This window comes from Fusarium graminearum, chromosome 1 (assembly GCF_000240135.3).
Source record: "Fusarium graminearum PH-1 chromosome 1, whole genome shotgun sequence".
NCBI lineage: Eukaryota > Fungi > Ascomycota > Sordariomycetes > Hypocreales > Nectriaceae > Fusarium > Fusarium graminearum.
In genome coordinates, this window is record NC_026474.1 from 10,112,923 (window position 1) to 10,140,312 (window position 27,390).

Sequence of the window (27,390 nt, forward strand, 5' to 3'; positions counted from 1 at the left end):
GCTTTTCGGTTTGTGCTGTCATGCCGCTTGTGAATTTCCTGTGGACCTTGTCGATGCTTTTCTTCGTCTGCTTGGGCTTGTGCACTTTTGATGCCTGACGCTTGGAGTGAACGGCCTTGGCGGGGGTCGCTCGACCGAGGTTCTTGACTGTTCCTTGAGCCATTTTGGTGGTTGATTGTGGGTATGTGTTGTGGTAGTTGGCGAGCAAAGGTTGGAGATGGAGAAGTAAAGTTTAGGATGGAAGGGTTGGTGGGGAAAAATAAAAATCGAGGTGAGCATAGCGGGGCTCCCACTCACCGAGCCTTCACCATGAGAAGGACCCTGGATGTTCAAGTCCACCGATAATTGGCCAGCCCTTGAATGGGAATACTTGAACTTGGTATTAAGATTCGAATTATTCAGTCATAGACAGTAAATTAAGTACATGTTTCTATCAATATGCTAGCGAAACCCTCGATGTGGTATCCTGACGTTTCCTTAAATTATTTGTAGGAACAATTATGGTAAGAGTATGTATTATTATAAGTTCCAGAACTTGAACCACGCCTCACCAACCATCACCCCAACCATCATCGTCATCAACCTCCTTTGGCTTCATATCAATCTTCTTCGCTACAACTGGCTTAGCTGCAGGCTTGGCCATAGGCTTCTTGGCCGTCGAAGACTTGGATAAGCCTTTCGGTAGGGGTTTCGCGTTACCCGACTTCTTTTGTGACTGTGCAGCTAACCAACCAGCAAAATCAGGCTCCCCATCTTCGAATGGAGTAGCAGATGCATTTGTGGCTGCGGGTTGCTTTGAAGACTGCCCGGGATTATCGAAACTGTCAAAGTCGTCGTTCATGTCACCCCAAGAATCCCCAACATCATCGCCGTCATCTGCAGGTAAGAAAGAATCGGCTACCACACTTGCGGTATGTGACGAGTTGCGAGATAGAGGTGCCGGGGGTGACTTGACTGCTTGGCGGTGCAGTGAAGAGGCAGTACCAGTCGCTGGCTTCTTGGGTTCAGAGATGGCTGAAACAGCTGGCGCTGGTGAGGCAGTACGGGAGTCTGACTCGGCATGAATCTCACCCGCAGCCGCAGAGATCTTGTTTGTGAAAGATGAGATTGCCCACCCTGCCCAACCGGCCGCGTTGTTTTCGTTTGGCTGAGGCGTACCCATTCGTGGGGCCGCGCCATCAGCAGCCTGTGGTGGAGGTAGAACTGTGTCAGGCATAGAGGAAGCCGCCTTCTTGATTTTTTGAAGATAAACCTCCATAGTGCGAGTCGCAGAATCACGGATAATCTTCTCCTTGTCAATCAAGGCAGGAGAGATCACAGGCAAGATTCTGCAAGCCGCATCATCATCCGTAAAATATTCTGCGGTGGCCCCCAACGCCATCAAGGAAGCATTCCTGGCATGGACGAAAGGATCCCTGAGTGACCTTGTAAAAGCAGCTATAAGGACCTTTGACCGTGATGAAGCGCCAAGGTGCTTGGCGATCTTTCCCAAGCAGATAGTTGTGTTTGTACGAATACCAGGCTGCTCGTCATTCGCTGTTCTCGCGAGCTGTTTGAGGAGGTCGCCGTTGATTGTGCGGTCCGAAAGTTTTGTGATAATAACAAGCACCGACTTGAGAGTCTGCTCCCTTACTACAGGTGTTACGTCGGTGAAGCCGGTAATCTATAGTTGTCAGCCTTGGTTTTCGAATCAATGACGAAGGACATACTAATTGTGGGAAGATCTTGTCGTTGACGATCTTCTGTGAAAGTTGATCAATCATCAAAGGGAGGTTGTCAAGCAAACACACTCGGATGGCCCGATCAGGGTTTCCGAATAGACGGATGATAAAGGGCGTGATCTTCGAGTCAAAGTCTTCTTTGGAAATCTTGGCCGCAATCTTCAGGACTACAGTGACAGCTTTGGGACCTCCGCCGCCAAATTCGGCCGATTTCATCAACTCGGGCATCACCTTTAATTTGAAGAACTCTTCTGGGAAATCATCGCTGATTTCGTCTAGGCCTCTATTGGACACGTCAGTAAACGGTCTGAAAGATGTATGTTGAGGACGTACGCAAGAAACTCTTCTCGTTCATCAGGGGTCTTGATATCCAGGTTATCGATACCCTCCGTCAATTTGATTAGAGAGCTGTCGAAGAAAGACCCGCTTCTGTTTCCTTGGTCGAGGAAGGCGCCCACGCTGATTCGAGCCTTGGGGTTGGCGTTGCACAGGCGCTTGTAACTAGACTGCATCGAAGGGGGGACATTCTTGGTCTGGCCAGCTTGGTCAGCCGCGATATACTCGCCGTTGAAAACCTCGAATATCAAAGTTCCAAGATTGAATGCGTCGACTGCTGTGTGAGGATTCTTCTTGATAACGTCCCATCCACCTCTAGCCAACTCAGGGGGGGTATATCTTGCAGCATCGGGGACCAAGCTTCCGTATGTCTGATGTATCGATTAGATCCAGCATCGCAATGCATATCGGGACAATATCTTACGTAGATGATAGACTCATCATCCTTGAGGCTGCTAAGAACGTCGAACCCGCCCAATTTCCACTCGCCACTCTCTGAAGTATAGATCGACCCGACTTTGATACTTCCGTGGATGGAAGAAGCGTCGTCGTTGATGAATTTCAATGTGCGCTGCGTATGATTAGCACCTGTTTGGAAATTCAGCATACGGGTAGCCATACCGCAACGCTATGCAGACCCCATTTTATCGTCTCGGGGCTGAGACTCTTTCTTCGAACGTCCCATCGCAGGGGTACCACTCGTTCGGTCGCGATGTAGATGTATGTTTCCGTCTAGCAAGCATGGTCAGCGCGATGCGCCAAGTGTGGTTATGTAGGCGAGCATACTTCGACGGCGTCTAGAACTTTGATTACGCCCGGGTGTCGCAATGTTCGAAGCTTCTTTAGAGCATTCTTGGCTAGGGGTAGCTGGGATCGATTGGTAGTGATATCGAAGGAAAAGATACTGCAGTTTGATCCGTCTTCCTGTTGATCAGGTGTTAGCAAGTGCAGACCACGTAGCGCGATGCGCTTTCAAGCTTACTCTCTTGGTACCGTTGTACAATGTCCAGATGGACTCGTCGATATCGACCTTGTCGCCAAAATTGTAGGGGAATGGAGGACCTTGTGCGATGGCCGATGCCACAGCAGACTTAAGAAAGTTCATCCCAGGATCGCAAGTATTGGGTAAAGATATTTGGAAGTACTTGGTTAGTCTTGTTGCAGATTGGCTTATATATAAATAAAAGCGCTAGGTGTAGACGATTATCTTGGGTTTGAGTCGCAACGTGGTTATTGGCGTTGTACGTCAGTCAGGGAGTTAAAGTCCCCCGCGCTAGCGCCTAATGAGTTTAGGAGTTGGTTGGCAAGCTGGACAGGTATCTACAGGTACCCAGACGGAACAGCCCGAATGGAGGGGCATTCAGCGTTACCTAATCCCACTAAACCAAGATATTCAGCCACTACCTAAGTCCATTATAAGTTTACAAAATTGACAATTTTCAGTGCGTGCCTAGGATGAATATTCCATGCTATGACTCCAAAATAGTGAGTTGTCCTGTGTAGAAGGGTTCCATAGGTTCAACTAAGTACCCATATCCTATATCAACAATGTTCAAGACCCATTGAATGCTCATCTGCTCCATACAGGGGCGCAACGGGGCTCCGGGGCGGAATAATTAGTGTTCCAGGCGAGTTGCCAGGGCAAGCGGATGATTATTTACAGTGATGGTCCGTGGGGGGTTCCTGTCAATTGCTGCACTCATTTGAGCCACCACTCATCGGCGCTTGGGCCAGCCGCCTACAAAGCCAACGCGGTTCGTACCGTGAACCACGGCGGTCATTGGAGACTCTATTTCCCTCGTTATTTCTTTGCCTTTCTATTTCTTTGCCTGATCTGAAAACGCTTCTTTCGACTGCATGATAGAGGCAGAAAACAAAGTCGCGCGTTGTTTACTGCGAATAGGACAGGAGCCTCGTCGGAGCGCGTTTCCTAGCGTTCATCCGATCCTAACTAACTTTTCCTCAAACCATTTCAACCTTTGATTACCTCTGTTATTTCTCCTCATCCAATACCGACTTGTACATACCTGCATGCTGTATCACGACAATCGCATTTGTTCGCGCGCACGGCATAGCTCTTAACGCGGGTGCAACAACCGCTTCCTTAATCGCACAGGGGAGACGGTTGCGGATCTAGGTATGTCGCAAAGATTCCCAATGCCCTTTCCCCTTTTACATGTCGAATGATGCCCATGGTAAAAGGTCTGACTGAACGGAACCCTTCTGGTCGCACTACCTCTTCTCTGAACCCGTTCATGACACTGTTGTCTCAATCAACCTTGTCATTTCATATCGCACCCCAAGCTGAAAAGCTCTCTTACACTTCCCCTTGTTCGCAGAGTGCTGGGGCCGGTAATATTAGAGTCTCCTCAGTCGCAACATGGAGTCCTCTTCCTCGTCTCTGCCACGGATCTTGACCAAAGGCCGCGACTGACAGCAGTTATACTGCAATGAAACGGCTCAGAGAAGAGACGGTAGCAACCGCTGGGTGCCTAGCTTGACGGCCATTCAAAACTGAAAAGATCTGACTCGACTCTCGCTTCAATATTTACTTGGCTTGCGCATTATGATACACAAATTTAACATGCATGATTCACAGGAAAACATCAATATATGAATCTCATGATTCAACCGAGTCGCAAAACTCTGCGCTTGGTGGAACAGACTTGCCGCCTGGTCCAACTAAGTGGTACTCGATGAATCAAACTTCCCGCATAGGCGGCACCTGCGCAGCTCCTGACTGTCATCACACTGTCTTGTTCAGCTCAACGGCATTCTGTTCACTGCACCAGTCGCTTGGACATGCGCCTCCAATCAATAATGACCACAGTGGAGCAAGTCAACCAGGGACATCTCGACCATCGGGCAGAGTTTTGACCGCGAGAAGAGGCCGTCAACCGTTCTGGAGGCCTGGCTCGCGGAACTCAGTTAGGTCTCAAGAAGCTTCTCGTGAATCCCTCAGTACCAGGCCTGACACCCAAGCTGAACAACCAAACGTCACGCAAATGGAAAGGAGGGCTACTTCTGACCAGTTTTTGACCCGAAGAGGCGATGGCGAGGAACGGGGAAAGGACGACGTTTTCCGAGGGCAGAAAGAGGAGGATACAGTCAGTAACTGGTTGAGCGAAAAGAGTAGCTCGATAGATCGGTCTACGAGCGCTGCGTTGCAGACGGGGATGATCCAAAGTTCGGCAGGGACTGCTAAGAAAGTCACCGCTGCTCGGATAGATCTGACAGATACGTCGAGCTTACCACGAGCCCCCAGAATAAATTCTCAACCCGGGGTGAAAAATTTGACCAGCATACCACGCGAGTATGCTGTCACTGAAAGGGTGGTGTCGCCGGCCGCAAATAAGGAACCGCCATTACAACCTTCTCGGAAACCAAAGCTGGATACGAAGAGCAGCGGGCATATTCCTCTGTCATTTTCCTCCAAAAATTCAACCCCGACAGCAAAAGAGTCACCGGAGAATTTGCTGAATATGTCGAAGCCCGCATTCGATAGTGAGGCAAAGCGTTCGCAGGGGCTCAGCCCACAAACAACTGTTTCGCCCAAAGTCCTCATAAGGCCAAGTAGGCCATATGAAGTGGCCTCGTGGTCAAAGCACCCAGAGAAGGCATTGCCGAAGGAGGCATTGCCCTTGAAGGCTTCTCTAGAAAAGGAACGCCCTTTGCGGGATATACTACTGCCCAAAGTGCGCGCCAAAATTGATAAAGGAGTGAACAAGGCTAGTATAAGTGACAGTGCGGATGGAACAAGGGCTCAGGCGATACAAGCAGCACTGTTGTCATTAAGGGCCAAAGCAGACACCGACGAGGAGAAGCCGTTGGCCACTTTTGACCCAGTCGCATTTGACTCGATTATCTACCGACAATCTCGTTTGCGTCCACCTCCTGGCGTCCGCTTGTCTTCCCGCATTGTTAAGAACGGGTCAGCATCACGTAAGAGTGAACGAGTTTATCTCCCCGTTAATCCGGCAATCCATAAAATGCATAAGAGGTCTCAGCATTGGCACAAGCAGAAATGCGAAGAGATCAAAAGACGTCCCAGCCGAAAGGCCTGGTTTGGTAAGGTTGAGGCAAGGCTGCGCTGGTTGCGCGCCGAAGAAGAGAGGCTGGAGCAGAGCCGTCAAAATGCCCAAGATGACGGAACTATGCCCCCTTTCGAGCCTCCCGAACCGCGATGTTTTAAGCAGATCTTGGATTTCGGAGACGTGCCTGAAAAGGAACTGCCCGAACATGTACGCAATGATCCTGCATGGTTAAAGGCCTGCGCTTGGCTCCGAAAATGTGAGGACCAGGCGACTCACCAGCGTCAAGTAAATAAATCTAAAAAGGAAGCAGAACGCTACTATAAGATGAATTTCGGCGCAGGCTAATTATGATAATGCATGATGAGATTATATGACCAAGGGTCCGCTCTGACGCAGTCTTTCGAAGATTGCGCACACGTACAACAGACGCGAAATGGACTCGCTGTGTACATATGAAATACTATAGTTGACAACACAGAGAAACTTGAGAAGGCTCCAGCTAAGGCTGAGAGCCAAAATATAAAATATAAAAAGCACATATGTAAAGAATACCGAGAAATACGCCAAGTATAAATGACTGCAATAACAAAGTTACAAATTGGTTTGATTAACAGATACATGTCATGTCTGATTTCTATGTCTCAACTAGGCATGTCACATTTTACACGGCCTGATAGGCACATCTTTCAACTGAATTGGAATGGAATAGCTAGAAGACAAAGAATGACTACTGGTATTGCTTGTTGGTATATACAATCTATCGCTTGGACATTTTTCACCCATCCAATAAACGCCCCTATTTTCTCTTTGCCCTGGCCTACCCAAAGGCCATTAAATACTTCACTTGTCAAATCAGAATATGAACAGATTTTTTACAGTGACAGCATGTGTACATATTCAAGCTTGATGGTCGGTGCCCAACTTAGATGCCCTTGGACAGCAAGTTGAGGGCACTGCCGGCGAGAATGAAACCAGCCTGGTCCTTGGTGACAGCATGCTTGGTCGGGATGAGGACCTCCTCGCCAGAGGACTTGGTGACACGCAGCTGAACATCGCCCTTGCCGCCGTTCTGGAGCATCTCGTAAAGACCGACAGTGGTGACCTCGTCACCAGCTGCGATCTTGTCGTAGTCAGCCTCGTCCTCGAAAGTCAGGGGGACAACACCCTGCTTCTTGAGGTTGGTCTCGTGGATACGGGCAAAAGACTTGGTCAAGACAACGCGGGCACCGAGGTAGCGAGGCTGGAGAGCAGCGTGCTCACGGGCAGAGCCCTCGCCATAGTTGTGCTCGGCGACAACCAGCCACTCCTGGCCACGATCCTTCCAGAGCTGACCAAGCTCGGGAATGGTGTGCTTGGAGCCATCAAGGTCGTAAGCGGCGTTGACTTCGCCAGTCTCTTTGTTGATAGCGGTGTTAAGAGTGTTGGTGCTGATGTTGGGCAGATGACCCTTGTACTTGAGCCAGGGGCCGGCGGCAGAGATAGTGTCAGTGGTGCACTTGCCGGTGACCTTGACGAGGACGCGGAGGCCTGAGAGATTGGATGAGGGGAAAGCAGGGAAAGGGTCGAGGAAGGCCAAACGCTCAGAGGTAGGAGAGATGGCGATCTTGGTGTTGGGGTCAGGCTCTTGAGACAGGACGCCCAACTCGGCGTTGCCAGACTCGAAGGGGGTCTGAGGGCCCTCGAGACCGTGAGGGGGGGAGAACTTGAAGTCCTTGCCGTCAGGGGTCTTGATGCTGTCGGTCACAGGGTTGAAGGTGGTAGATCCAGCGAAAGCCATGGCAGTAACAATCTCGGGGGACGCGAGGAAGTTCATGGTATCAGGGTTACCATCGTTACGACCACGGAAGTTTCGATTGTAAGAGGTCAAGATAGCGTTGCTGGTGCCCTTCTCAACACCATCCTGTCGCTTCCACTGACCAATACAGGGACCACATGCGTTGGAAAGAACGATACCGCCGGCCTGCTGGAAAGTTTGAAGGGTGCCGTCTCGCTCGAGAGTAGCGCGAATCTGTTCACTTCCAGGGGTGATGTAGAAGTCAGCAGCGGGCTTGAGGCCAGCCTTCTGGGCATCCTTGAGCAGACTCTCGACTCGGGTCATATCCTCATAGGAACTGTTAGTGCAGCTACCAATGAGACCAGCAGAGAGGAGTTCAGGCCATTCCTGCTCCTTGACAACCTCCTTGAACTTGGAGAGGGGTGTGGCCAGATCAGGAGTGAAAGGTCCGTTGATGTGAGGCTCGAGGGTGGAGAGATCAATGGTGATGAGGTCGTCGTACTCGGCACCCTCATCGGCCTTGAATTGCCATCGGGCATCGGGGTCAGAGCTGTTGCCGGCAAAGCTCTCGAGAGCCTCGATGTTCTTGTTGGCCTGCGATCGTCGAGTCGAGTCAAGGTATCTCGCTGAGGCCTTGGTGTAGGGGAAGATTGAAGTGGTAGCACCGACTTCGGCACTGGGTAACAAGTTAGTATAAGAAACAAGGTTTAGACCGTTCGGCGTTTAACTTACCCCATGTTGCAGATGGTAGCCATGCCGGTGGCGCTGAGGCTATCGACGCCCTCGCCAAAGTACTCAATGATGGAGCCTGTACCGCCACGAACAGTAAGGTGGCCAGCGAGACGAAGAATAACGTCCTTAGGAGAAGCCCAGTTGCTCAGCTTGCCAACAAGGTGCACACCGAGAACCTTGGGGGCCTTGAGTTCCCAAGGAGCACCAACAAGCGCCTCGACAGCATCAGCACCGCCGACACCAATAGTGATTGTAGAAAGACCACCGGCGTTGGGACTGTGAGAGTCGGTTCCAAGCATCATCAGTCCAGGAAGAGCGTAGTTCTCGAGAACAGTCTGATGAATAATTCCAGCGCCAGGAGGCCAGAAGTCCATTCCGTATTTGCGAGCAGCAGACTCAAGGAAGTCAAACACCTCCTTGTTGGTCTCAATACCAGCAGACAAATCATCCTTAGCACCCTTGGATCCCACAATCAAGTGATCACAGTGAATGCTTGCGGGGATAGCAGGCTTGGCGAGGTTGCAAGACATGAACTGGAGGATGGCCATCTGAGCAGAAGCATCCTGCATGTTCACACGGTCGGGGTTGAGACGCAGGTTAGCCTTGCCACGGATGTTTTGTCCATTTTCGGTGTTGCTAAGCAGCGACTCCTCGGGGTTGTCGAGATGGCTGTAGAGGATCTTCTCGGCAAGTGTAAGACGCTGCTTGCCCAGTACACGACGAACATCAGTGTACTTGGTGTAAAGCTTCTCGTAGGTAGGAGGAAGAGACTTGACGGAAGAGAAGTTCCTCCTTGAGTTCTTGTTGGAAGAGAGAGCAGCAGTGGATCGGATAGCGTTGGGACCAGAGCGTCGCAAGAGTTGCTGTACAAGTCAAGAGTCAGTCATGGTGGTTCCAGGTCGTTGGTTATTGCACAGAATGGTCCAATTGAAGTAGAGACTGTGATTGAGATTACTACTCACCGTCATGGCACCGCCTGAGCGGCTGGCGACCTCCATTGAAACCATGATGGGCGATACACGGTGACTATGAAGAATAACTGTTCGGGTTCTCCTTCCAATGTCGAGATTGTGGTTCCCTTGCAAGTTGTAATTGGTGGGGGCGAAATCGGGGCGGAAATTTTAAACAATTGTAAATTCCTGGGACCGGATTGGAGATTGATTTTAGATCCCGGGGATATGGGGCATCATGGTCCGAACACCGGCGGGGAACCGTCTAATATCCACTGTTCACTTCGATAGGTACTCAGGAAGAGAGAACATATGATGGGATGCAGTAAAATGCCCAGGAAAATCAGAATTATCTATCATACACATAAAGTAAGTATTCATCTTTAGAGCATTAATTACAGCTTGCTCATTCTTCCATTACCAAAAGGCGCCGTCCATTCGCCTAACCAGAGTTGTCGGCCAAAGCAACCGATCATCATTCTTGTTCAAATACATGTCATCTAGTAAGAGACAACTCCATCTGCGTCTTCTAGCCAAAGCGCTGCCAGATCCTTTGCCAATCCCAACCGCAAGTTTCGTAGGACGTCCTCGCCCTTGCTTGTTGCAAGCCATCCCTTCCTCCAATCCCACCCCCTGTTCACCTTTGCGCCGGCAGAGATTGACTTGTGCAGGTGGTTCACCAGCACAGAGCTTCCTGTCATCATGAAACTTCCACCTAGATTACCTGTCGATTTGGCCATCAAGTCTTGAGGCGTGGAACCCTTCAGCCCTTGTGCAGATGCCAACACAAGGTTGAAAAAGTCGTCGCACGCTGAGTAAACTCTATCACCAACTGTCTGAATATCTTCAATAGCCTTCAGTAGAATGTCAATCTGTGAGAGTGTAATAACGGCCGGTGACTGGTTGATAAAGACTGTGGCCTCTCCCAGAAGAGCCAGTAGGAAGTCTTCGCTTACTACTGAGTCCCTTGTGTCGTCGTAAAGTCCACCGCGGATATTGTCGTCGGAGCTAGAGATGACAGCCACCAATGCGGATGCAGCTTGCTTCTTCAGCTTTAGGGCTTTAGTAGATGAAATATTATCGAGGTCTTCGGCATCTCGTAGTTCGTAAAACTTGCGTAGTGTAGCGTAACCACTAAGCATTCGACCAAGTAGTTGAGCAGCTTCCAAATCTTGCTTGGCTCGCTTCTCCAAAGTCTCAGTTCGCTTTCGTAGCAAGTCCTTCAATTCCTGGTCGAGATCCTTCTCGGAGGGATAGACCGTAGATTGAACAAGAGAATAAGACATGAGTAGGTTCAGCACCTCACGAACCTTGTCTGATCGATGAGATAGTGCATAGTACCATAGAGCTTCTCCGTATCGATGAGACTCCTTGGAAAGAATCTCTGCAAAGGTCTATTTCAAGTTAGCTTGGATCAGTGCTGAAATTGCATCGTTCTTACCTCTGCTGTTTCCTCGGCGTAGTTGATCATGCCGAGATCATTCAATATCGCCCAAATCTTGTCAACAGTAGGCCCCGAGTTCTCGGTAAGCATATCAAGAAGATCTCGAAGAAGCTCGCCGACGGTTTCCTCTGATTTTTCAGGTGAATCCATTCGACCCAAGACCTGAATGGCCATTTCCCATCCATCACGCTCTGGTGACAGTTCCTCTATTCCTGCCAGTTCCCTAGCGTACAGGACAAGAGTTGTGTCTTTGATGCCTTCCAGTTCATCGGGTCCTGGTTGTGTTACTCCTAGTAGTGCAAGATCATCCATGTCGAGGCTATCGGTGGGGAATAAGCTGGGGACATCGGGAGCGGGTAGCCATTCACCAAGCGATGCAACTTCTGCTACAGTGCATGCCAGGGGCAACGACCATATTCTCAAGAAACCCAGCACGGCATTAACGTTGCCTTCAAAGGCAGAGGCCACCGCAACTTCGACAGGGTTCATGACATTAGGGTTGAGGTCTGATCCGGTCACCATATGGAAGGCGGTTGCCAATCGGTCAAAGTAGTCTTCAGAACCAGCGAATCGTGATGATGCTCGCAATTGCGATTGTGAGAACCTGAGCGCTTTATGGCGTTGGTTTCCGTCGTCCCACCATCCAAAAAGGCCTATCGTCGCCTCACACCAATCCTGGGCCACTTCCATGATGTCTTCATGGTTACCCAAGATAATACCATACACGGTCTGCAGGTTCTCGTATATATCCCAGGGGATCTGGCTTGATGCCTTTCGAGCCATTGACGATAGGGATTGTGGCTGAGGGTCATCCATCAGATCTTGCACATCCTGCTCCTTTCCTTCCGCGAATAGTGTCATTCGGTTCAGAGAGCCGCGGGCCTGAATTCGGAAAAGAGTCCAGTTGCTGTTCCAGATATCCCATTCCGATCTCGCAGCCGGGGACTGGTCCAGGACATCGGCGGCAGCAGCAGCAAATCGCCTGACATTCTCAAGTGATTTACCGATGTATGCATAATCACCTCGAGGGCCTCGTCGTACATGTTCCCAGCCAGCCTCTCTCAGCAGATATGACGCACTTCTGACATCTCCGCGGAGCAGTGAACATCGTACAGTCTGCCAAAACAGGCTATGGCATGCAGGGCTAGGACTGTGGCGGCTGATGTCACGAACTTGGTCAGGGTAGAGGTTGTGGCTCTTCTGCATCCAATCGAACATGATCTCGGGCAGAGGCGGAGTCTTCTCTTCGTCGGTGTCGTTATCGAATCGAGTGTGGTGCATACGAAGTATTAGTTGAGCAATGTAGGCAGCCTTCTCGAATGGTTCGGTGTTCAGTCCAGGGCCGACTGAAGCAAAATCCTCTCCCTCTGGTTGGGGGAGACCGTCCACGCATTTGTTCCATAGTTCGGTGAGACGGAATGTGATGTTGGATAGTGAGTTGTCCATCTTTTCAAAGTCTTCTTCCGTTCCGACTCCTTCCTCATACAGTCGGCATACAAGCTGTTCGGTATCGAGAATCATGTCTGCAGGCTCAACTATTTGGGCGGGTTCATACTGGTTGTACAGGTTCTTGGCGATGGATGCAAATTGGAATCCCTCTGGACGGCCAGACATTCCCAGGTGAGTTGAGGTTTGTCTAAAAATGCTTTCTGCTTCTCTGCGGACTCGGCTTGTCGCTGCTGGTGTGTTAAGCACCATAAGGTCAGACTCGTCTCCGATCATTGGCTGGCCGTACGCTCGATCGTCATGTCTCATGTTGAGAAACATGTCCGCTTCTTCAGAACTTCCTCGGTCAAAAGCATGCTCTTCGTCCTCATACTCTGCATCTTCCCCATCGTGGCCAGCAATATCTTGAGCGATGTATCGTTCGATTTCGGCATCGACCTCACGCGGACGCTCTTCTGGAGCGGTAGACATGCGGAAAAGGCTGCCTCGATGCGGCGGGAGTTCCATCTCTTCTTCAACATATTGTTCTTGATCCTCGTCTTCCTCTTCGGTGACGCTGAATTGGCGGCTCAATCCTGAAGGTTGTCGACCTCTTATGGATCTTGCAAGTGGATTGCTTGTAGTGCTGTTGCGCCCGAAAAGACTTCTTCCAGATCCAGTGTTGTTTGACACCCCAAGGTTGAGGGGTTTGGTATTGGACATGCCATGCGAAAAAGAGCTTCCCATGAACGAAAGAGACGGTGCGCCGGCAGGTGTGGTAGAGGCAACCGAAGACGGCGGCGGTGGTCCACCGGGGGTTGTCGTAGGATGTTCGGGGAGGAACGAGAAGCCTGTACCGCGCGGAGGTGTCGACGGCGCAGGACTGCCGGGAGGGCTGCTGTCCACGATAAATCTAGCAGCCATGATGCAAAAAAGCTATATTACAAGAGCTCTTCAAGCTTCAGGTTTAGATCGGCCGACTCGGCGCGTCGAAGCAGCTAGTCTTTTCGCTATCGAGGATGGATTTGCGCTATTATCGCATACGATGGTTATGCTTGGTGATGCAATGGATGGTATTTAGGTGCAATGTTGAGTTACAGCTTCTGTTTGCTGCAGCTGAACGCGCTTGGTATTATTTTTTGGAGCTATCGCGATGGGTAACACGCGCCGTGGTTTATCCGGCGCCGCAATCCCTGTCCTATGACATTGGTCCTTCTTGTTCCTCAAAACAATTTGAAGTCATTCAAACAGTATTTTTTTATTCAATTAAAATCTCATTGTTGTTTTCACATCGTGAGTTGGCGGCATTTGAATAAATTTCTCTGTTGTTTTTAAGTCTGCCAATCTTTGCAATTGAAGATTTGGCGTACTTGAAGTCTACTTAGCTGATGATTGTAATGCAATTAACACGAGCTGTTGATAATCAGCGTCCAAATTAGATTGAATGAGCTTGTTTCTCCGTTCAACGACAATTGTACAATTACCACTTCAATCCGGCGCGGGCCGATGTAGCTAAGTTGGAACACATGGCGAGAATAACTGCAGACGCGGAGTTGGATGATCTGTCATGGTGCAAGACGAGCGTATGTAGGTTGTTCTTGTGACATTCTGGAAATGTTTTGCGAGACTCTCTTATCTCCTCCTTCCGATAGTTCGGCTCTAGTTCCGCCTTAACCTCAGCTCGACGATAATTAAAGTAACCTACAACGACATCGGCAACGGGCACGGCATTGTACGGAAGGTCTTCCGACCCCGTGAAGAAACCAAAGCCTCTCCTCTTGACTCACTGGACGGCGTCGTATGTACCACCGACGGCCGAGTCGGTCTCATCTGCCGAAAGAAGTGTAGTAAGACCCCGCTTTTGTCTCTGGTCAGTGTCTTGTCTGTGAGGTTATTTGGCTATCTTTACCAATAATCGCGACCTTAACACCAATGGCACAGGACCTTGGCACGCCCAGACAGACCCCCCGCACCATGTCCTCACGTAAACAAAGACATAGCAAGTGTCATATCCAATGAACGATAGTGATATGTCCGAAGCCGCCTAAGGTTTCCTATCTGAATGTGTGATGTGGATTTGAGCTCCAATTGCGGGGTACCCAACGTAGGTACATACGCACCGGAGTTGCTCGGTGATCGGGATCTTTGATGCGGGCGGTTTCCTACCGATTCTATGCCTACATAAACAGTTTCCTTGAAACGGCCGGCCTTGGATTCAATCATCTAAGCCCCATCATCCCCTTTAAATTGGTTGTCCTTCTGTTTTCCATACTGCTTCCTTTCTTCCTCGACATTCGATTTCCATCTCATCACATAAAACCGGAATAATGTCTACTGCTGGCAAGGTATGTTCCATTGGCAAGCTTCCTCGCTACCTACCCCTCATCGTAACGGGCGCCCCGCTGTTGATGATGGGAAGCTTCTGAGAACACATTATTGATGCCATTGACAGACTATTACCTGTAAGGCCGCCGTCGCCTGGGAGGCCGGCAAGCCTCTGTCCATTGAGGATATCGAGGTTGCTCCTCCAAAGGCCAACGAGGTCCGAATCCAGATCTACTACACTGGTGTTTGCCACACAGGTATGCTTTTTGTGCCCGCGTCATCATGCTCTCAGAGCTCTGCGGGCGTGAGAATGTAGTCAACAGACAGCTAATGCTTACCAGATGCCTACACACTCTCTGGCAAGGACCCCGAGGGTGCTTTCCCCATTGTCCTTGGACACGAGGGTGCCGGTATTGTCGAGTCCATTGGTGAGGGCGTCACCAACGTCAAGGTTGGTGACCACGTCGTCGCTCTCTAGTATGTCTCTCTTACCTTGTCCATTACCGCACGATCTAATTGTTTCCCTCAACAGCACCCCCGAATGCAAGGAGTGCAAGTTCTGCAAGTCCGGAAAGACCAACCTTTGCGGTAAGATCCGAGCCACCCAGGGCAAGGGTCTGATGCCCGACGGCACCTCTCGATTCAAGTGCAAGGGCAAGGATCTGCTTCACTTCATGGGCACTTCCACCTTCTCCCAGTACACCGTCGTCGCCGATATCTCCGTCGTTGCCATTGAGCACGACGCTCCCATGGACCGAACCTGTCTGCTCGGCTGCGGTATCACCACCGGTTACGGTGCTGCCACCATCACCGCCAACGTCCAGGCTGGCGACAACGTTGCCATCTTCGGTGCCGGCTGTGTCGGTCTCTCAGTTGTCCAGGGTGCTGCCGCTCGCAAGGCTGGCAAGATCATCGTTGTTGACGTCAACCCTTCCAAGAAGGAGTGGGGTGAGAAGTTCGGTGCTACTGACTTCGTGAACCCCACCGAGCTCGGTGACCAGTCCATCCAGGACAAGCTTATCGAGATGACCGACGGTGGTTGTGACTACACCTTTGACTGCACTGGTAATGTTGGTGTCATGCGCGCTGCCCTCGAGGCCTGCCACAAGGGTTGGGGTGAGTCCATCGTTATCGGTGTTGCCGCTGCTGGCCAAGAGATTTCCACACGACGTAAGTTATTTCCCAACAACTCATAGACGTTCAAATATACTGACTATTTGTACAGCATTCCAGCTTGTTACTGGCCGAGTGTGGCGAGGATGTGCTTTCGGCGGTGTCAAGGGCCGTTCTCAGCTGAACGATCTCGTTGCCGACTACAAGAAGGGTGACCTCAAGGTTGACGAGTTCATCACCCACCGCAAGACCCTCGGCGAGATTAACAACGCTTTCGACACAATGAAGCAGGGTGACTGCATCCGTGCTGTCGTCGACATGCAAAAGCTCGAGCCTAAGATTTAATGACCCAAAATGTAGTATAAACAAATGATAATCAAAATTTTATGTTGAATGACAAAACTGGTTTCCTGACTTTGGGGTGAGCTGCTATTAATATGTGCCATGATTGAGTACCTTGATAGACACTTCGGCATAATGTCCTAGAGGCTTGATACAGTATTGGATATGATGCGCACCTATGACTCCACTCATGATAACGTGGTATATGAGGTTGCGGATGTCGAGTTTATGTATGTCGCCTTTACACAGAAATGTTTAATGCAAGTCGAAGTGAAATAGTAAATAGCAAGTATATGAAATACTAGGAAACATCCATCCATACTCTAAATTATGAGGCAGGACTAGCTTATATGCTGGTTGCTTAGATATATGCTTCTGGTCGCCCCAATATTCTATACTGCACCTTGATGGCTATGATACTTGGCGAATGATCCTCCATGTAAGATGGAATCTAGTCAACCCAGTGAAGAACTCGACAATTCGGAAAGGCTTCTTAAATATTTTGATAACCCTTAAGAGGTTAGATATTTTCATTTAACTACAGGATCTTCTTACAGCACAAACAAAGTTATAACCAATCAACTTAGCTAGCATATCTTAGTCTTGCATAATAGCTTGCACAGCTGCACAGTCTACTAGAAATCTGGGGTATCTCCACTACGTGCATCCGATTCAACAGAGTGGGCCCTTTGCAATCCACACGATGTCATTTGCCCAAGGGGTTCCATGACGAGTCGCGACTGAAATACAATCTGTAATAGCCCGATTTAACAGCACAATACCAAAAAGTCGACAAGATGCGTTCATCGAGAATATCAAAAGACGCTTCCAAGATATTCGATCGCGTAAAAGAGTCTACTTCCCCACCGCGACGAGTGACAAGATCTGCCTTGTCTAAATTCGCCTTTGCCGCGACAGAAGATACCAAACCTGCAGTCGGCGACATCGAAGATATCGGGGGACCTGTACGAAAACGAAAACGGGTGGCGACGATAAAGACAGAAACCTCAACATTACCTCTGGCCGTCAAGTCCGAAATTATCGACGAAGCCCTCGATGATATTCCATCACCGCCTGCAAAGGCGCGCCGCGTTCGCAAGCCCGCTCGCAAAGCTATTGATGCCACAACTGGCGTAACAAAGATAGAACCGCCATCCGATTGGGAGGTCATCTATGATACTGTGAGAAAGATGAGGGCGCCAGGCGGTCGAGCGCACGGTGCCGCCGTTGACACGATGGGGTGCGAACGTTTGGCAGATGAAAAGGCATCGCCAAAAGACCAAAGGTTTCATACATTGGTGGCGCTCATGCTTTCGAGTCAAACCAAAGACACGGTGAACGCCGTTGTCATGAGGAAACTGCAAACTGAGCTGCCACCGTTTGAGCCGGGGGCGCCTCCGGGGCTAAACCTAAATAACGTCCTGGCGATCGATCCCAAGACTCTGAACGAATTTATCTGGGCAGTTGGCTTTCACAATAACAAGACTAAGTTTGTGCTACCACCATCGGTATGCTCGGGCACATACAAGTTTGGCTAACTTTTTATTTGCCTAGGTATATTAAGCAGACGGCCGAGATACTCCGCGATCAATGGGATGGTGACATCCCCGACACGATCGAGGGTCTCGTATCACTACCAGGTGTCGGCCCCAAGATGGGTTACCTGTGCTTATCAGTGGCATGGGGAAAGCATGAGGGGATTGGTGTTGATGTGCATGTACATCGTATCACGAACCTCTGGGGTTGGCACAAAACCAAGAACCCAGAGGAGACTCGTACGACGCTTCAATCATGGCTGCCACAGGACCGATGGCACGAAATCAACCATCTTCTCGTAGGATTGGGTCAGTCGGTATGCCTGCCTGTTGGACGCAAGTGCGGCGAGTGCGATCTTGGTCTCCAAGGTCTATGCAAGGCTGCCGATCGAGCCAAGGTATCCGCAGGGCGAAAGCTCAAAACGGAGGAAATAAAGCTGGAGGCTCAAAATGGCGCAGCAGTCAAGACGGAGGTTTCACAGGACATTGTGAAAAAGGAGGAGGGTGGCAGTGTATGGTGAGAGGTACTTGGTCCTTGGCCCTTTGACTGACACGATACACGATTGACCCCCATTGTCGGCCCCGCCCCCGGAACCAGCCACCCCATAATAAATCCCCAGGATCGAGTTGGCTACATAAGTTGCTGGCAGGAGACGATTTGACCACGTGTATGAGGCCTTGTGAAAGTTAGTGCAGAAAGTTGACAACTGAAAAGAGCGTCGTCTTTTGTCTTTGGGGTGCGTTGATACCCCATTGATACCCTATTCTCCATTGTCAAAGTGATTAGTCTTTTCCCAAAGCACTCCCGTGGTCTAGCCCAGATGGCGCTATGAAAGGTGCGGTCCAGACGGCTGCTCACGAGATCAACCATGCGCCCACGATACGATATCGGAGATAAGCCGGCAAAATAATAACAGGGTCCTAGAGGCTCTCGCTAAATGCAAAGTCGCATCCAAGGCCAGGCGCAAGCAACACGTAATCGGAGCCAAGACAACTGATCGTCAGTCCATTCTGAGTCAAGCAATGTCACCGCTTCCGCACCTGTCGCTATGTCGATGATCGTCGTATTCCAAGCACCCTCACGACTCAATCAATGGCAAGCACATTTGATGTAGGCATGTATGTATGGTAAGTAATGAATTGTGATGAATTGATTTAATGCAGACCCCGCTAGAATAGGGAACTATGCCCCTCAAAGCATATCCAGTACGCCGTCGCACCCTCAACTGGTGAAATAGAAATATACAATGGCGAATAACGCCCTGCATCTCATCTCATGCAGATGCTTGTGTCGAAACCCAATCCCATCGTTACGTCGTGGTGGCCGTCAGAGTTGCGCATCGTGAATTTGAGGAGTGACGCCAGTCTCCAGTCCAACACATATCTGTTAAAAGACTATGTGTGATTCTCGTTGGTCGGTTTACACGCCCCGGATAACCTGGGTTCGCTCCGACTCAAGTTGTATGGCGTTGCGCTCGTAGGACTGCTTCTTACACTGGGAGGTTTGTTAGAGAGGGTCGATGACATCTCAAGAGTTCAACTTACATCCTCGAGACCGGTACACTTGTGGTCTTCTAGTAGACGGTGCTTGCCACAGAAGTGACCTTGACAAAAGGTACAGTCGCCAACGATGCGCTGAGCAGGCTCGCGGCAAGTGGCGGCAGTGCAACGGATTCGCTTGGGAGGCATGATGTCGGTTGTTTGTGGTAGAAAAGTGGTAAAAGTTGATGAGGACTCAAAGAGTTTATTTATGCTCGCAAGGAACGGTGAGAATATGAGATGATGGTGAGAGGCGGAGAGAGCGGTAAGAAGTTGGCTGAACCAAGCGAGTTATAGTAGCGGATGAGTTGGTTTAGCAAAGAATTGGATGCAAGTGACAGTGGCTTTCGAAAACCGCGGAAAGCTAGAGATGAAACCAAAAAGGATTCACGCAAAGACCTGTATCGAGAAATGGATTAACTGCTCAAAGCAAAGCGAAGGAGCAACTGCCGTTGGGAAAGGGGACCAAGACAGGTCTTTATACAGAGAGACGAAGCAAGGCGGCTGATGAATGAATCATGCCTCGGTGGAGCCTGGTCGGTTCGCCTCCAGCTCGTTCTCTCTCACCACATTCACAGCCATGGCCATGGTCCACGGCCAAGGATGGGACAGGGGGGGAGGGCGTGTAGCGAAAATGTTTACCTTGCATTGCATTGCATTACATTGTATCCGTGGTTTGGGGCGATAGTCACACAGTGTATTTAATTATGGGAAATGCATTGCTCGGATACAGGCACCAAAGCAAGCTTACAACAACGTTGAGCAGCCACCCGTTTACACATGCACATGCACTGCATATGCATAAGAAGGTACGTTATATCATTGTATTGACATGTGTAATCATGAAGCACAGTTCAGAGGTTTACAGAGTTATGTGTTGGATAGATGATGAGACATGTTTTACACAATTCGTATTCCCAACAAGGCGGACAGCATGATAGATCATCCATAATGAATGACAAAGACAACGACAACAACAACGACAGCATGGCAGAAACTCGTGGAATCGAAGACCATACACCCCCCTCCCATTTGTCTCTGTCTCTGTCCCGTCTTTTTGGCTTGGGCATGGCGGCTGGAGCCTGCCCGGCGGTTCCAACGGGCCACTTTTACCCGTAGAGCGATTGGAATGGACGGTTGGTCCTTCAAGACCGGAATCAACAGCGAAGAGGCGAACTAGAAGAAGGGTTCACCACGAGGCTCCGAAAGCGGTGACCTTGGTTGAATCGATAGGAAGGGCGGGGGCCCTGTATCTGTAATTGTAGGCGCTGCTGTACAGTGCTGTTACAGCGACAAACGCACTACAGTGGGTACTGGAAGAAGTAGGAAGGGTCCCTGGGGGGCGTGACGTAGATCAGGCGGGCGAATAAACTTGCATTTTTTCCCACTGAACCCGAGGCAGAGAAATGGTTACATTTACAATTGAGGCCGACGATGACGGCAGATGGGGGTCCTCTCTGTCGCTGTCCACAATTCAGACTCAAATGGCATCGAAGGCTGTCAATCAATTTATCCCTTTCAGTCTGTGCATCACTCGATGGACTTTTGGCTGCTACTCATTGTTGTTGCCCAGGCTGGCCTGTTACATAGCTGAGACATGCTAAACAGGCGTCAATGGCTTCATCGTCATCCGCATCAGCATCAACATCAATATTACCTGTGCTTATAACTTCAGCTCGGGCATCTCATCGAGCCTCGTCCAAACACTTATCGCAGCGGCTACCGCTTTTGATGGGACGAACCACAGCATGACTGGTCCCCTGTCCTTTTCAACCTGAATTTCGTATCCACGAGGTCTAAGCCTGCAACGGGCCTACGTAACGTGCTGTCAACCTACAGTCTACAGTACCGCCTACGAGCTTCACTGTTTTGACGAATCTTGTTAAAAGGGACCCGAGAACTTCCTGGCTTTCCATGTCGTAGGACATTTTCTCATTTTTAGCGATGGACCGAGACTAGGATATGGGTGCTACCCTGCATTCAGCAGGTGTCTCATCGCCAATCGTTTAGAGGCGGAGGAATCAGAAAAACATGGCTCTCATGCATGGGGATCGACCACCCCCAACAAGCAAAAGCAAAGCACGGGGCATGGAGGTTTGCGCTGAACCGAAGGGAACTGAACTGAACTGGGCCTACAGCCACTAGCCACAGCATCATTGGCAGCCAAAACGCTCTTCCTCTTTCGAGCTGGAGCTGAGGGGGCGGGACGGACGAGTCAGGTCTAGCCTAGGCGCATCTGGCACCATGAATCGGCTGGATACAACAGTACAGTACAATGCAGTGCATATTGATAACATCGGTTCAGGCGGTTACAAGAATAGGCGGTGGGAGTGTGTTGTTCATCAATCAGGCTGTTGCTTGTTAATCGACAAGAGCCAACAACGACAACAACACATGACTATTCATCCTGGCATTTCTAATCTCGCGACATTAGGGTATAAGATGAGACCAGTAGCAAGCCTCACTAATCAATAAGATTTCACGTCTTTATGCTGATCTCTCATTGTGGGGGCCCTGACTGCTAATGTCTATGGACATTTGAAAGGAATGACGCCAAAGCCATGGATCTATACGTCAATACTGTTGAATATAGGTGCAGAGATTTTGAAGCGCAGCACTTAAATTAATTACGACAACTATGAAATTAAAGTCTCGGTCGATTTGAGCTCGGCCAACTTTGACCATCATCAAGAACTGTCCGATACATCGGCAGATAAAACGATCGACATCATGACTCTCACTGTACGCGCTGTCCCCAAATCTCAGACATTCTCCCCATTCCGTGACATGTTCGAGCCCATCCGGCGTCGTCCGCGGCCCTTGTCTCCGGTAACGTTGATGAAAAGGGTAAGACAGTCCCCGTGCATCTTCCGGAGACGCCGGGCCCGGCTCTCGGGCTCGAATCACTCTTACATACCGATCAGAATACAGTAAAATACATTCTCAACTGTCGATTAAACTTCATTTCGCCATACTGTGCTGTTAGTCTCTGGAGCTTCCCGACAGCTTGGGAATCTTGGATCTTGGTTAGACTCAGTCTTTACTGGATATCCGCCACTCCCGATAACTGGGGTTTTAGTGTATCCTTGGACTCTTTTAAGTTCTTGATGTCCGGATATGGTTTACCTTTTGACAAATTCTCTGGTCTTTGTGAATTGTTCATATTTCCATTATTTTCAACCTATTGGCACATTTGGAAGATTGTGGTTGGAGTTCTGATAGCTTCCAAGGTGGACTGATGACTTAGGCTATAGATCCGAATAGTAATCAGGATTATCAATCAGAAAAAGCGCCGTCATCGTATAGGGGTCAGTACATCAGTTTGTGGCTTTTCGAAGCACTGAAAACGCAAGTTCGAGTCTTGCTGACGGCAAATTAATTATTCTTTTGCTATTTTTGCCATTTTTTGCTTGGTGGGATATCTATCATGAGGAATTATTCGTATCATGGTTTCTTTTTGTAAGTGGCTGGTTGGCACGGATGTTGTGTTCCCTTCCATGGCATCCATCACATACTCGATGTCTTTGTATATCCTTCTTTCTTAGGTACCCAAATGAGATAATATCGAAATAACATCTGTCTCTCATGTTTATCTCATGTTTACCATGAAAGATATGAATGCCCCTCAATTTCCCTTTCAAGCGATAGAAACCATCAATTACCAATCATGGAACGTGGGGTTGGCCGTGACGACATTAAAGCCGCCTCCCTCACCCTGTAGCGACCACAACTTACATACTCTCTGTATAATTGTTCCGTTTTACAGTCTTTTGACTGCCGGAACACTTCCTCATCTTTCATTGTACTGCTTGAATAATACCAAACTCCCACTCATATTGGGTACCTCAAATTTGGTGATCGCCTCACTCACCATAGTAACCCCTCATCGCTTCACCAACATCCCGAAACATACCCGCCATGGCAGCAGCATCTCAATCACGAGGTATCAGAATCGCCATTGATAGAGGTGGTACTTTTACCGACTGCGTAGGAGAGCATAATGGAAAAGAGACCATTATCAAGCTTCTGTCCGAAGATCCGGCCAACTACAAGGATGCCCCGCTTGAAGGTATTCGCCGCATCATGAGCCACTTCCTTGGCCGAGATATCCCCCGAGGTGAAGCTCTGGATACTTCCAAGATCGACTCAATCAGGATGGGAACAACTGTCGCTACAAATGCATTGCTCGAACGAAAAGGCGAGAAGATCGCCATGGTCGTGACCAAGGGTTTCAAGGACTGTTTGACCATTGGAAATCAGTCAAGACCAAAGATCTTTGATCTTGCCATTCGAAAGCCTGACGTGCTGTACGAGAAGGTGGTTGAGATTGACGAGCGGGTCACTCTTGAAGACTACGCCGAGGATCCCGAAAGGACGCAAACCGAGGCAGAGGCGCAAGTCGGCACTAAAGAAGCAGAAGGCAAGACTTTGGTCCGGGGCTTGTCAGGCGAGACGGTGAGGATCCTCAAAAGAGCTGAGGAAGATGATATTCGATCAAAGCTCAAGGATGTTTACGACCAAGGTATTCGCAGTATCGCCGTGTGTCTTATGCATGGCTATACTTACCCCGACCATGAGGCCTTGATCGGCCGTGTAGCCAAGGACATCGGCTTCCAGCACATCTCACTTAGCCACGAACTTATGCCTATGATCAAATTGGTATCTCGAGCTACATCTGTGTGTGCTGATGCCTATCTCACCCCAGCTATTCGAAAATACATCGATGGCTTTCAGGCTGGATTTGAGGGTGGTCTTGGAACTCGCAGCGTGAAGGAGGAAACGGGCGCGAAGGGGGCAAGATGCGAGTTTATGCAGAGTGATGGTGGACTAGTCGATGTGGAAAAGTTCACTGGCTTGAAGGCAATCTTGTCTGGTCCTGCTGGAGGTGTGGTCGGGTACGCGATAACGTCGTATGATGAAGAAACTAAGACTCCTGTCATTGGATTTGATATGGTAAGTTTGGAGAATGCTGTGTAATTGACCAGAATCTGACTTTGGCAGGGCGGTACTAGCACCGATGTCTCGAGGTATGGCGAGGGACGATATGAGCATGTTTTCGAGACGACAACTGCTGGTGTGACCATCCAGTCTCCCCAACTGGACATCAACACCGTCGCAGCAGGAGGCGGATCTCGACTCTTTTTTAGAAACGGACTATTCGTTGTCGGACCCGAGTCTGCGGGCGCCCACCCAGGCCCTGCATGTTATCGAAAGGGAGGGCCTGCCACTGTTACTGATGCTAACCTGGTCCTCGGCCGCCTACTTCCCGAGTTCTTCCCCAAGATCTTTGGAGAGAACGAAGACGAGGGCCTGGATGTTGAAGCCAGCAGAAAAGTTCTTCAAGAATTGGCTGACCAAGTGAATCGGGAAAGCGACAAGAACCTAACAGCTGACGAAGTAGCGTATGGATTCCTGACTGTTGCCAACGAAACAATGGCTCGGCCTATTCGATCTATTACTGAAGCCAAGGGTCACGATTCTTCGAAACATCGACTCGCTACTTTCGGAGGCGCGGGTGGTCAGCATGCTGTTGCCATTGCAGAGTCTTTGGGTATTCAACAAATTCTGGTCCATCGATATTCCTCAGTTCTTTCGGCATACGGTATGGCTCTTGCGGATGTCGTCGACGAGCGACAGGAGCCCGATTCATTGGTATGGAAGGATGATGACAAGACAGTCAGCGAACTGAAGAAGAAAATGGAGAAGCTTAAGGATCAATCACAAAAATCTCTCAACGACCAAGGATTCCAAGAGAGTGAAATCGCCTTTGAGGAATATCTTAACATGAGATATCGCGGTACTGAATCGGCTCTTATGATTGTTAGACCGACAGCAGAAGAAGCCAAAGAACACTTTGACGGCAAAGAATGGGATTTTGGTCAAGCTTTTGTTAAGCAGCACAGATACGAGTTCGGCTTCACGCTCGACGAACGAGATATTATTATTGACGATGTTCGTGTCCGAGGTATCGGCAAGAGTTTCCGACACCAGGACGATACAGTGGACAAGCAACTCAAAGACTTGAAGCAACAGGAAGTCTCTGACAAGAAGAAGCTCAACAGCCAACAAGTTTACTTCGAGGGAGGCAGGAAGGAAACTCCCGTCTTCAAACTGGAAGATCTTCAAGTGGGCGATTCTATCCCTGGACCTGCCATGCTTGCAGACGGTACACAGACAATTGTTGTGACGCCAAAAGCAACAGCGATCATCCTCAAGACTCATGTAGTCATTAACCTGGAAAAGCAGGGATCAAAGATCGAGTAAGTCCGCTTCATTAGTGAGATGCAGTGGAAACTAACATAAACTCAGATCTTCTAAGGCATCTGGGGATCGGGAAGTTGACCCCATCATGCTCAGCATCTTCGGTCATCGTTTCATGGCTATTGCCGAGCAGATGGGCCGTGCCTTGCAAAAGACCAGTGTCAGCACAAACGTCAAGGAGAGACTCGACTTCTCGTGTGCTATTTTTGATGCAACAGGCGGTCTTGTGGCCAATGCTCCCCATCTCCCCGTGCATCTTGGATCGATGTCCACATGTGTGAGGCGTCAGGCCGAGATCTGGAAAGGAAAGTTGGAAAAGGGCGATGTCATCATCTCCAACCATCCTTCCTATGGTGGAACTCATCTTCCTGATGTGACTCTTTTGATGCCGGCCTTTGACGAAAAGGGCGAGAATATTCTCTTTTACGCCGCATCGCGAGCTCATCATGCGGATATCGGTGGCATCAGTGCAGGTAGCATGCCTCCTCACTCGCGAGAACTGTACCAAGAAGGTGCTTCTATCAGAAGTGAGAAGCTTGTGAGCGGCGGCAAGTTCAATGAGAAGCGAGTGGTCGAGCTGTTCTATGAAGAACCTGCCAAATATCCTGGTTGTAGCGGAACACGTTGTTTGGCTGACAACATCAACGATCTGAGGGCACAAGTGTCAGCCAACCAGAAGGGTATCTCGTTGATTGAAGCCCTGATTGCTGAATATGGCGAAGAGACGGTGCAGTTTTACATGGTCCATATCCAAAACAATGCCGAGCAGTGTGTGCGCCGACTTCTCAAGGGCGTCTACAAACGGTTCGAAGGCAAGGATTTGTCCGCAGTCGACTTTATGGACGATGGTTCCCCTATTCGATTGAAGATTCGGATTGATGCTGAAAAGGGAGAGGCTGAATTTGATTTCTCTGGTACTGGCCCAGAGGTTTACGGCAACATCAATGCACCACAAGCTATCACGTTTAGTGCCATCATCTACTGCCTGCGATGTCTCATCTCAGACGATATTCCTCTGAACCAAGGATGTTTGAAGCCGATACATGTCAAGATTCCTCCCAAATCTATATTGTCGCCATCACCTGGCGCTGCTGTCGTCGGAGGAAACGTCCTCACTAGTCAACGTATCACGGACGTAATTTTCAAGGCATTCCAGGCCTGCGCCGCCAGTCAAGGCTGCTGCAACAATTTAACCTTTGGATTTGGCGGCAACCAGGATGGAGCTGAAGCAGTCAAGGGATTTGGCTATTACGAGACAATTGCTGGTGGAAGCGGTGCAGGATCTGACTGGGAGGGTACAAGTGGTGTTCACTGCCACATGACAAATACTCGCATCACAGATTCAGAGATATTTGAAAGACGATACCCAGTTCTCCTCCGCGAATTTTCCATCCGCTCTGGATCAGGAGGGCAAGGTCAGCACCGCGGCGGTGACGGTGTCATCCGCGACATTGAGTTTCGCATTCCTCTTCAAGTCTCCATCCTCAGCGAGCGCCGTGTCTATCGTCCTTATGGCTTGAATGGCGGAGGCGACGGAGAATGTGGCCTCAATCTCTGGGTCCGAAAGGTTGAAAAGGCAAACTGGGAGGCATCCCTGAAACAATTTCACACCAAGGATGATGCGGGCGAGGTAGAGTACGAGGAGAGACATGTTAACATGGGAGCCAAGAACACAGCTGCGATGAAGGCTGGGGATCGCATCATCATCTGCACACCGGGAGGAGGTGCGTGGGGAGCTGAGGGAGCTGAGAGTGTAGCTAAGAAGAAGGTCGATCATACCGAAGCGTGGAGGAAGGGTAGTGGTAGTGCGAGGGATGAAACTGCGCTTCAGGCTTAGACAAGGTGAGAGTGTGATGAGA

The 27,390-nt window shown here is 49.7% G+C and overlaps 8 protein-coding genes and 1 non-coding gene across 9 annotated transcripts; 5 read left to right on the plus strand and 4 right to left on the minus strand.

Annotated features, from left to right (window-relative positions):
• Nucleotides 1-547: 547 nt before the first annotated feature.
• On the minus strand, nucleotides 548-3,162 carry FGSG_10196 (uncharacterized protein; the record flags this gene model as incomplete). The annotated part of the gene is made up of 7 exons (XM_011320841.1): nucleotides 548-1,663; nucleotides 1,710-2,004; nucleotides 2,055-2,428; nucleotides 2,482-2,628; nucleotides 2,667-2,789; nucleotides 2,844-2,981; nucleotides 3,040-3,162. The coding sequence occupies 7 exons, from the start codon at nucleotides 3,160-3,162 to the stop codon at nucleotides 548-550; spliced, it is 2,316 nt and encodes a 771-aa protein (XP_011319143.1).
• Nucleotides 3,163-5,539: 2,377 nt separating this feature from the next.
• On the plus strand, nucleotides 5,540-6,436 carry FGSG_10197 (uncharacterized protein; the record flags this gene model as incomplete). The annotated part of the gene is made up of 1 exon (XM_011320842.1): nucleotides 5,540-6,436. One exon carries the CDS (start codon nucleotides 5,540-5,542, stop codon nucleotides 6,434-6,436), a length of 897 nt encoding a protein of 298 aa, XP_011319144.1.
• A 577-nt stretch (nucleotides 6,437-7,013) lies between these two features.
• FGSG_10198 (aconitate hydratase) lies at nucleotides 7,014-9,595 on the minus strand (the record flags this gene model as incomplete). Its single annotated transcript, XM_011320843.1, has 3 exons — nucleotides 7,014-8,541; nucleotides 8,598-9,460; nucleotides 9,560-9,595. The coding sequence occupies 3 exons, from the start codon at nucleotides 9,593-9,595 to the stop codon at nucleotides 7,014-7,016; spliced, it is 2,427 nt and encodes an 808-aa protein (XP_011319145.1).
• Nucleotides 9,596-10,047: 452 nt separating this feature from the next.
• FGSG_10199 (uncharacterized protein) lies at nucleotides 10,048-13,340 on the minus strand (the record flags this gene model as incomplete). Its single annotated transcript, XM_011320844.1, has 2 exons — nucleotides 10,048-10,941; nucleotides 10,989-13,340. 2 exons carry the CDS (start codon nucleotides 13,338-13,340, stop codon nucleotides 10,048-10,050), a joined length of 3,246 nt encoding a protein of 1,081 aa, XP_011319146.1.
• A 1,335-nt stretch (nucleotides 13,341-14,675) lies between these two features.
• Nucleotides 14,676-16,256, plus strand: FGSG_10200 (S-(hydroxymethyl)glutathione dehydrogenase). Its single transcript, XM_011320845.1, has 5 exons — nucleotides 14,676-14,761; nucleotides 14,869-14,998; nucleotides 15,083-15,218; nucleotides 15,274-15,911; nucleotides 15,967-16,256. Exons 1-5 carry the CDS (start codon nucleotides 14,744-14,746, stop codon nucleotides 16,197-16,199), a joined length of 1,155 nt encoding a protein of 384 aa, XP_011319147.1. The 5' UTR covers nucleotides 14,676-14,743; the 3' UTR covers nucleotides 16,200-16,256.
• A 108-nt stretch (nucleotides 16,257-16,364) lies between these two features.
• FGSG_10201 (uncharacterized protein) lies at nucleotides 16,365-18,252 on the plus strand (the record flags this gene model as incomplete). Its single annotated transcript, XM_011320846.1, has 4 exons — nucleotides 16,365-16,426; nucleotides 16,536-16,635; nucleotides 16,958-17,704; nucleotides 17,764-18,252. The coding sequence occupies 4 exons, from the start codon at nucleotides 16,365-16,367 to the stop codon at nucleotides 18,250-18,252; spliced, it is 1,398 nt and encodes a 465-aa protein (XP_011319148.1).
• A 603-nt stretch (nucleotides 18,253-18,855) lies between these two features.
• FGSG_10202 (uncharacterized protein) lies at nucleotides 18,856-19,691 on the minus strand. Its single transcript, XM_011320847.1, has 2 exons — nucleotides 19,277-19,691; nucleotides 18,856-19,226 (listed from the first exon to the last, which is right to left on the minus strand). The coding sequence occupies exons 1-2, from the start codon at nucleotides 19,418-19,420 to the stop codon at nucleotides 19,152-19,154; spliced, it is 219 nt and encodes a 72-aa protein (XP_011319149.1). The 5' UTR covers nucleotides 19,421-19,691; the 3' UTR covers nucleotides 18,856-19,151.
• A 2,870-nt stretch (nucleotides 19,692-22,561) lies between these two features.
• Nucleotides 22,562-22,643, plus strand: FGSG_20746. Its single transcript has one exon. It is a non-coding gene; the product is annotated as a tRNA-His (tRNA).
• Nucleotides 22,644-23,188: 545 nt separating this feature from the next.
• On the plus strand, nucleotides 23,189-27,368 carry FGSG_10203 (5-oxoprolinase; the record flags this gene model as incomplete). The annotated part of the gene is made up of 3 exons (XM_011320848.1): nucleotides 23,189-24,223; nucleotides 24,272-25,530; nucleotides 25,580-27,368. The coding sequence occupies 3 exons, from the start codon at nucleotides 23,189-23,191 to the stop codon at nucleotides 27,366-27,368; spliced, it is 4,083 nt and encodes a 1,360-aa protein (XP_011319150.1).
• Nucleotides 27,369-27,390: the final 22 nt, after the last annotated feature.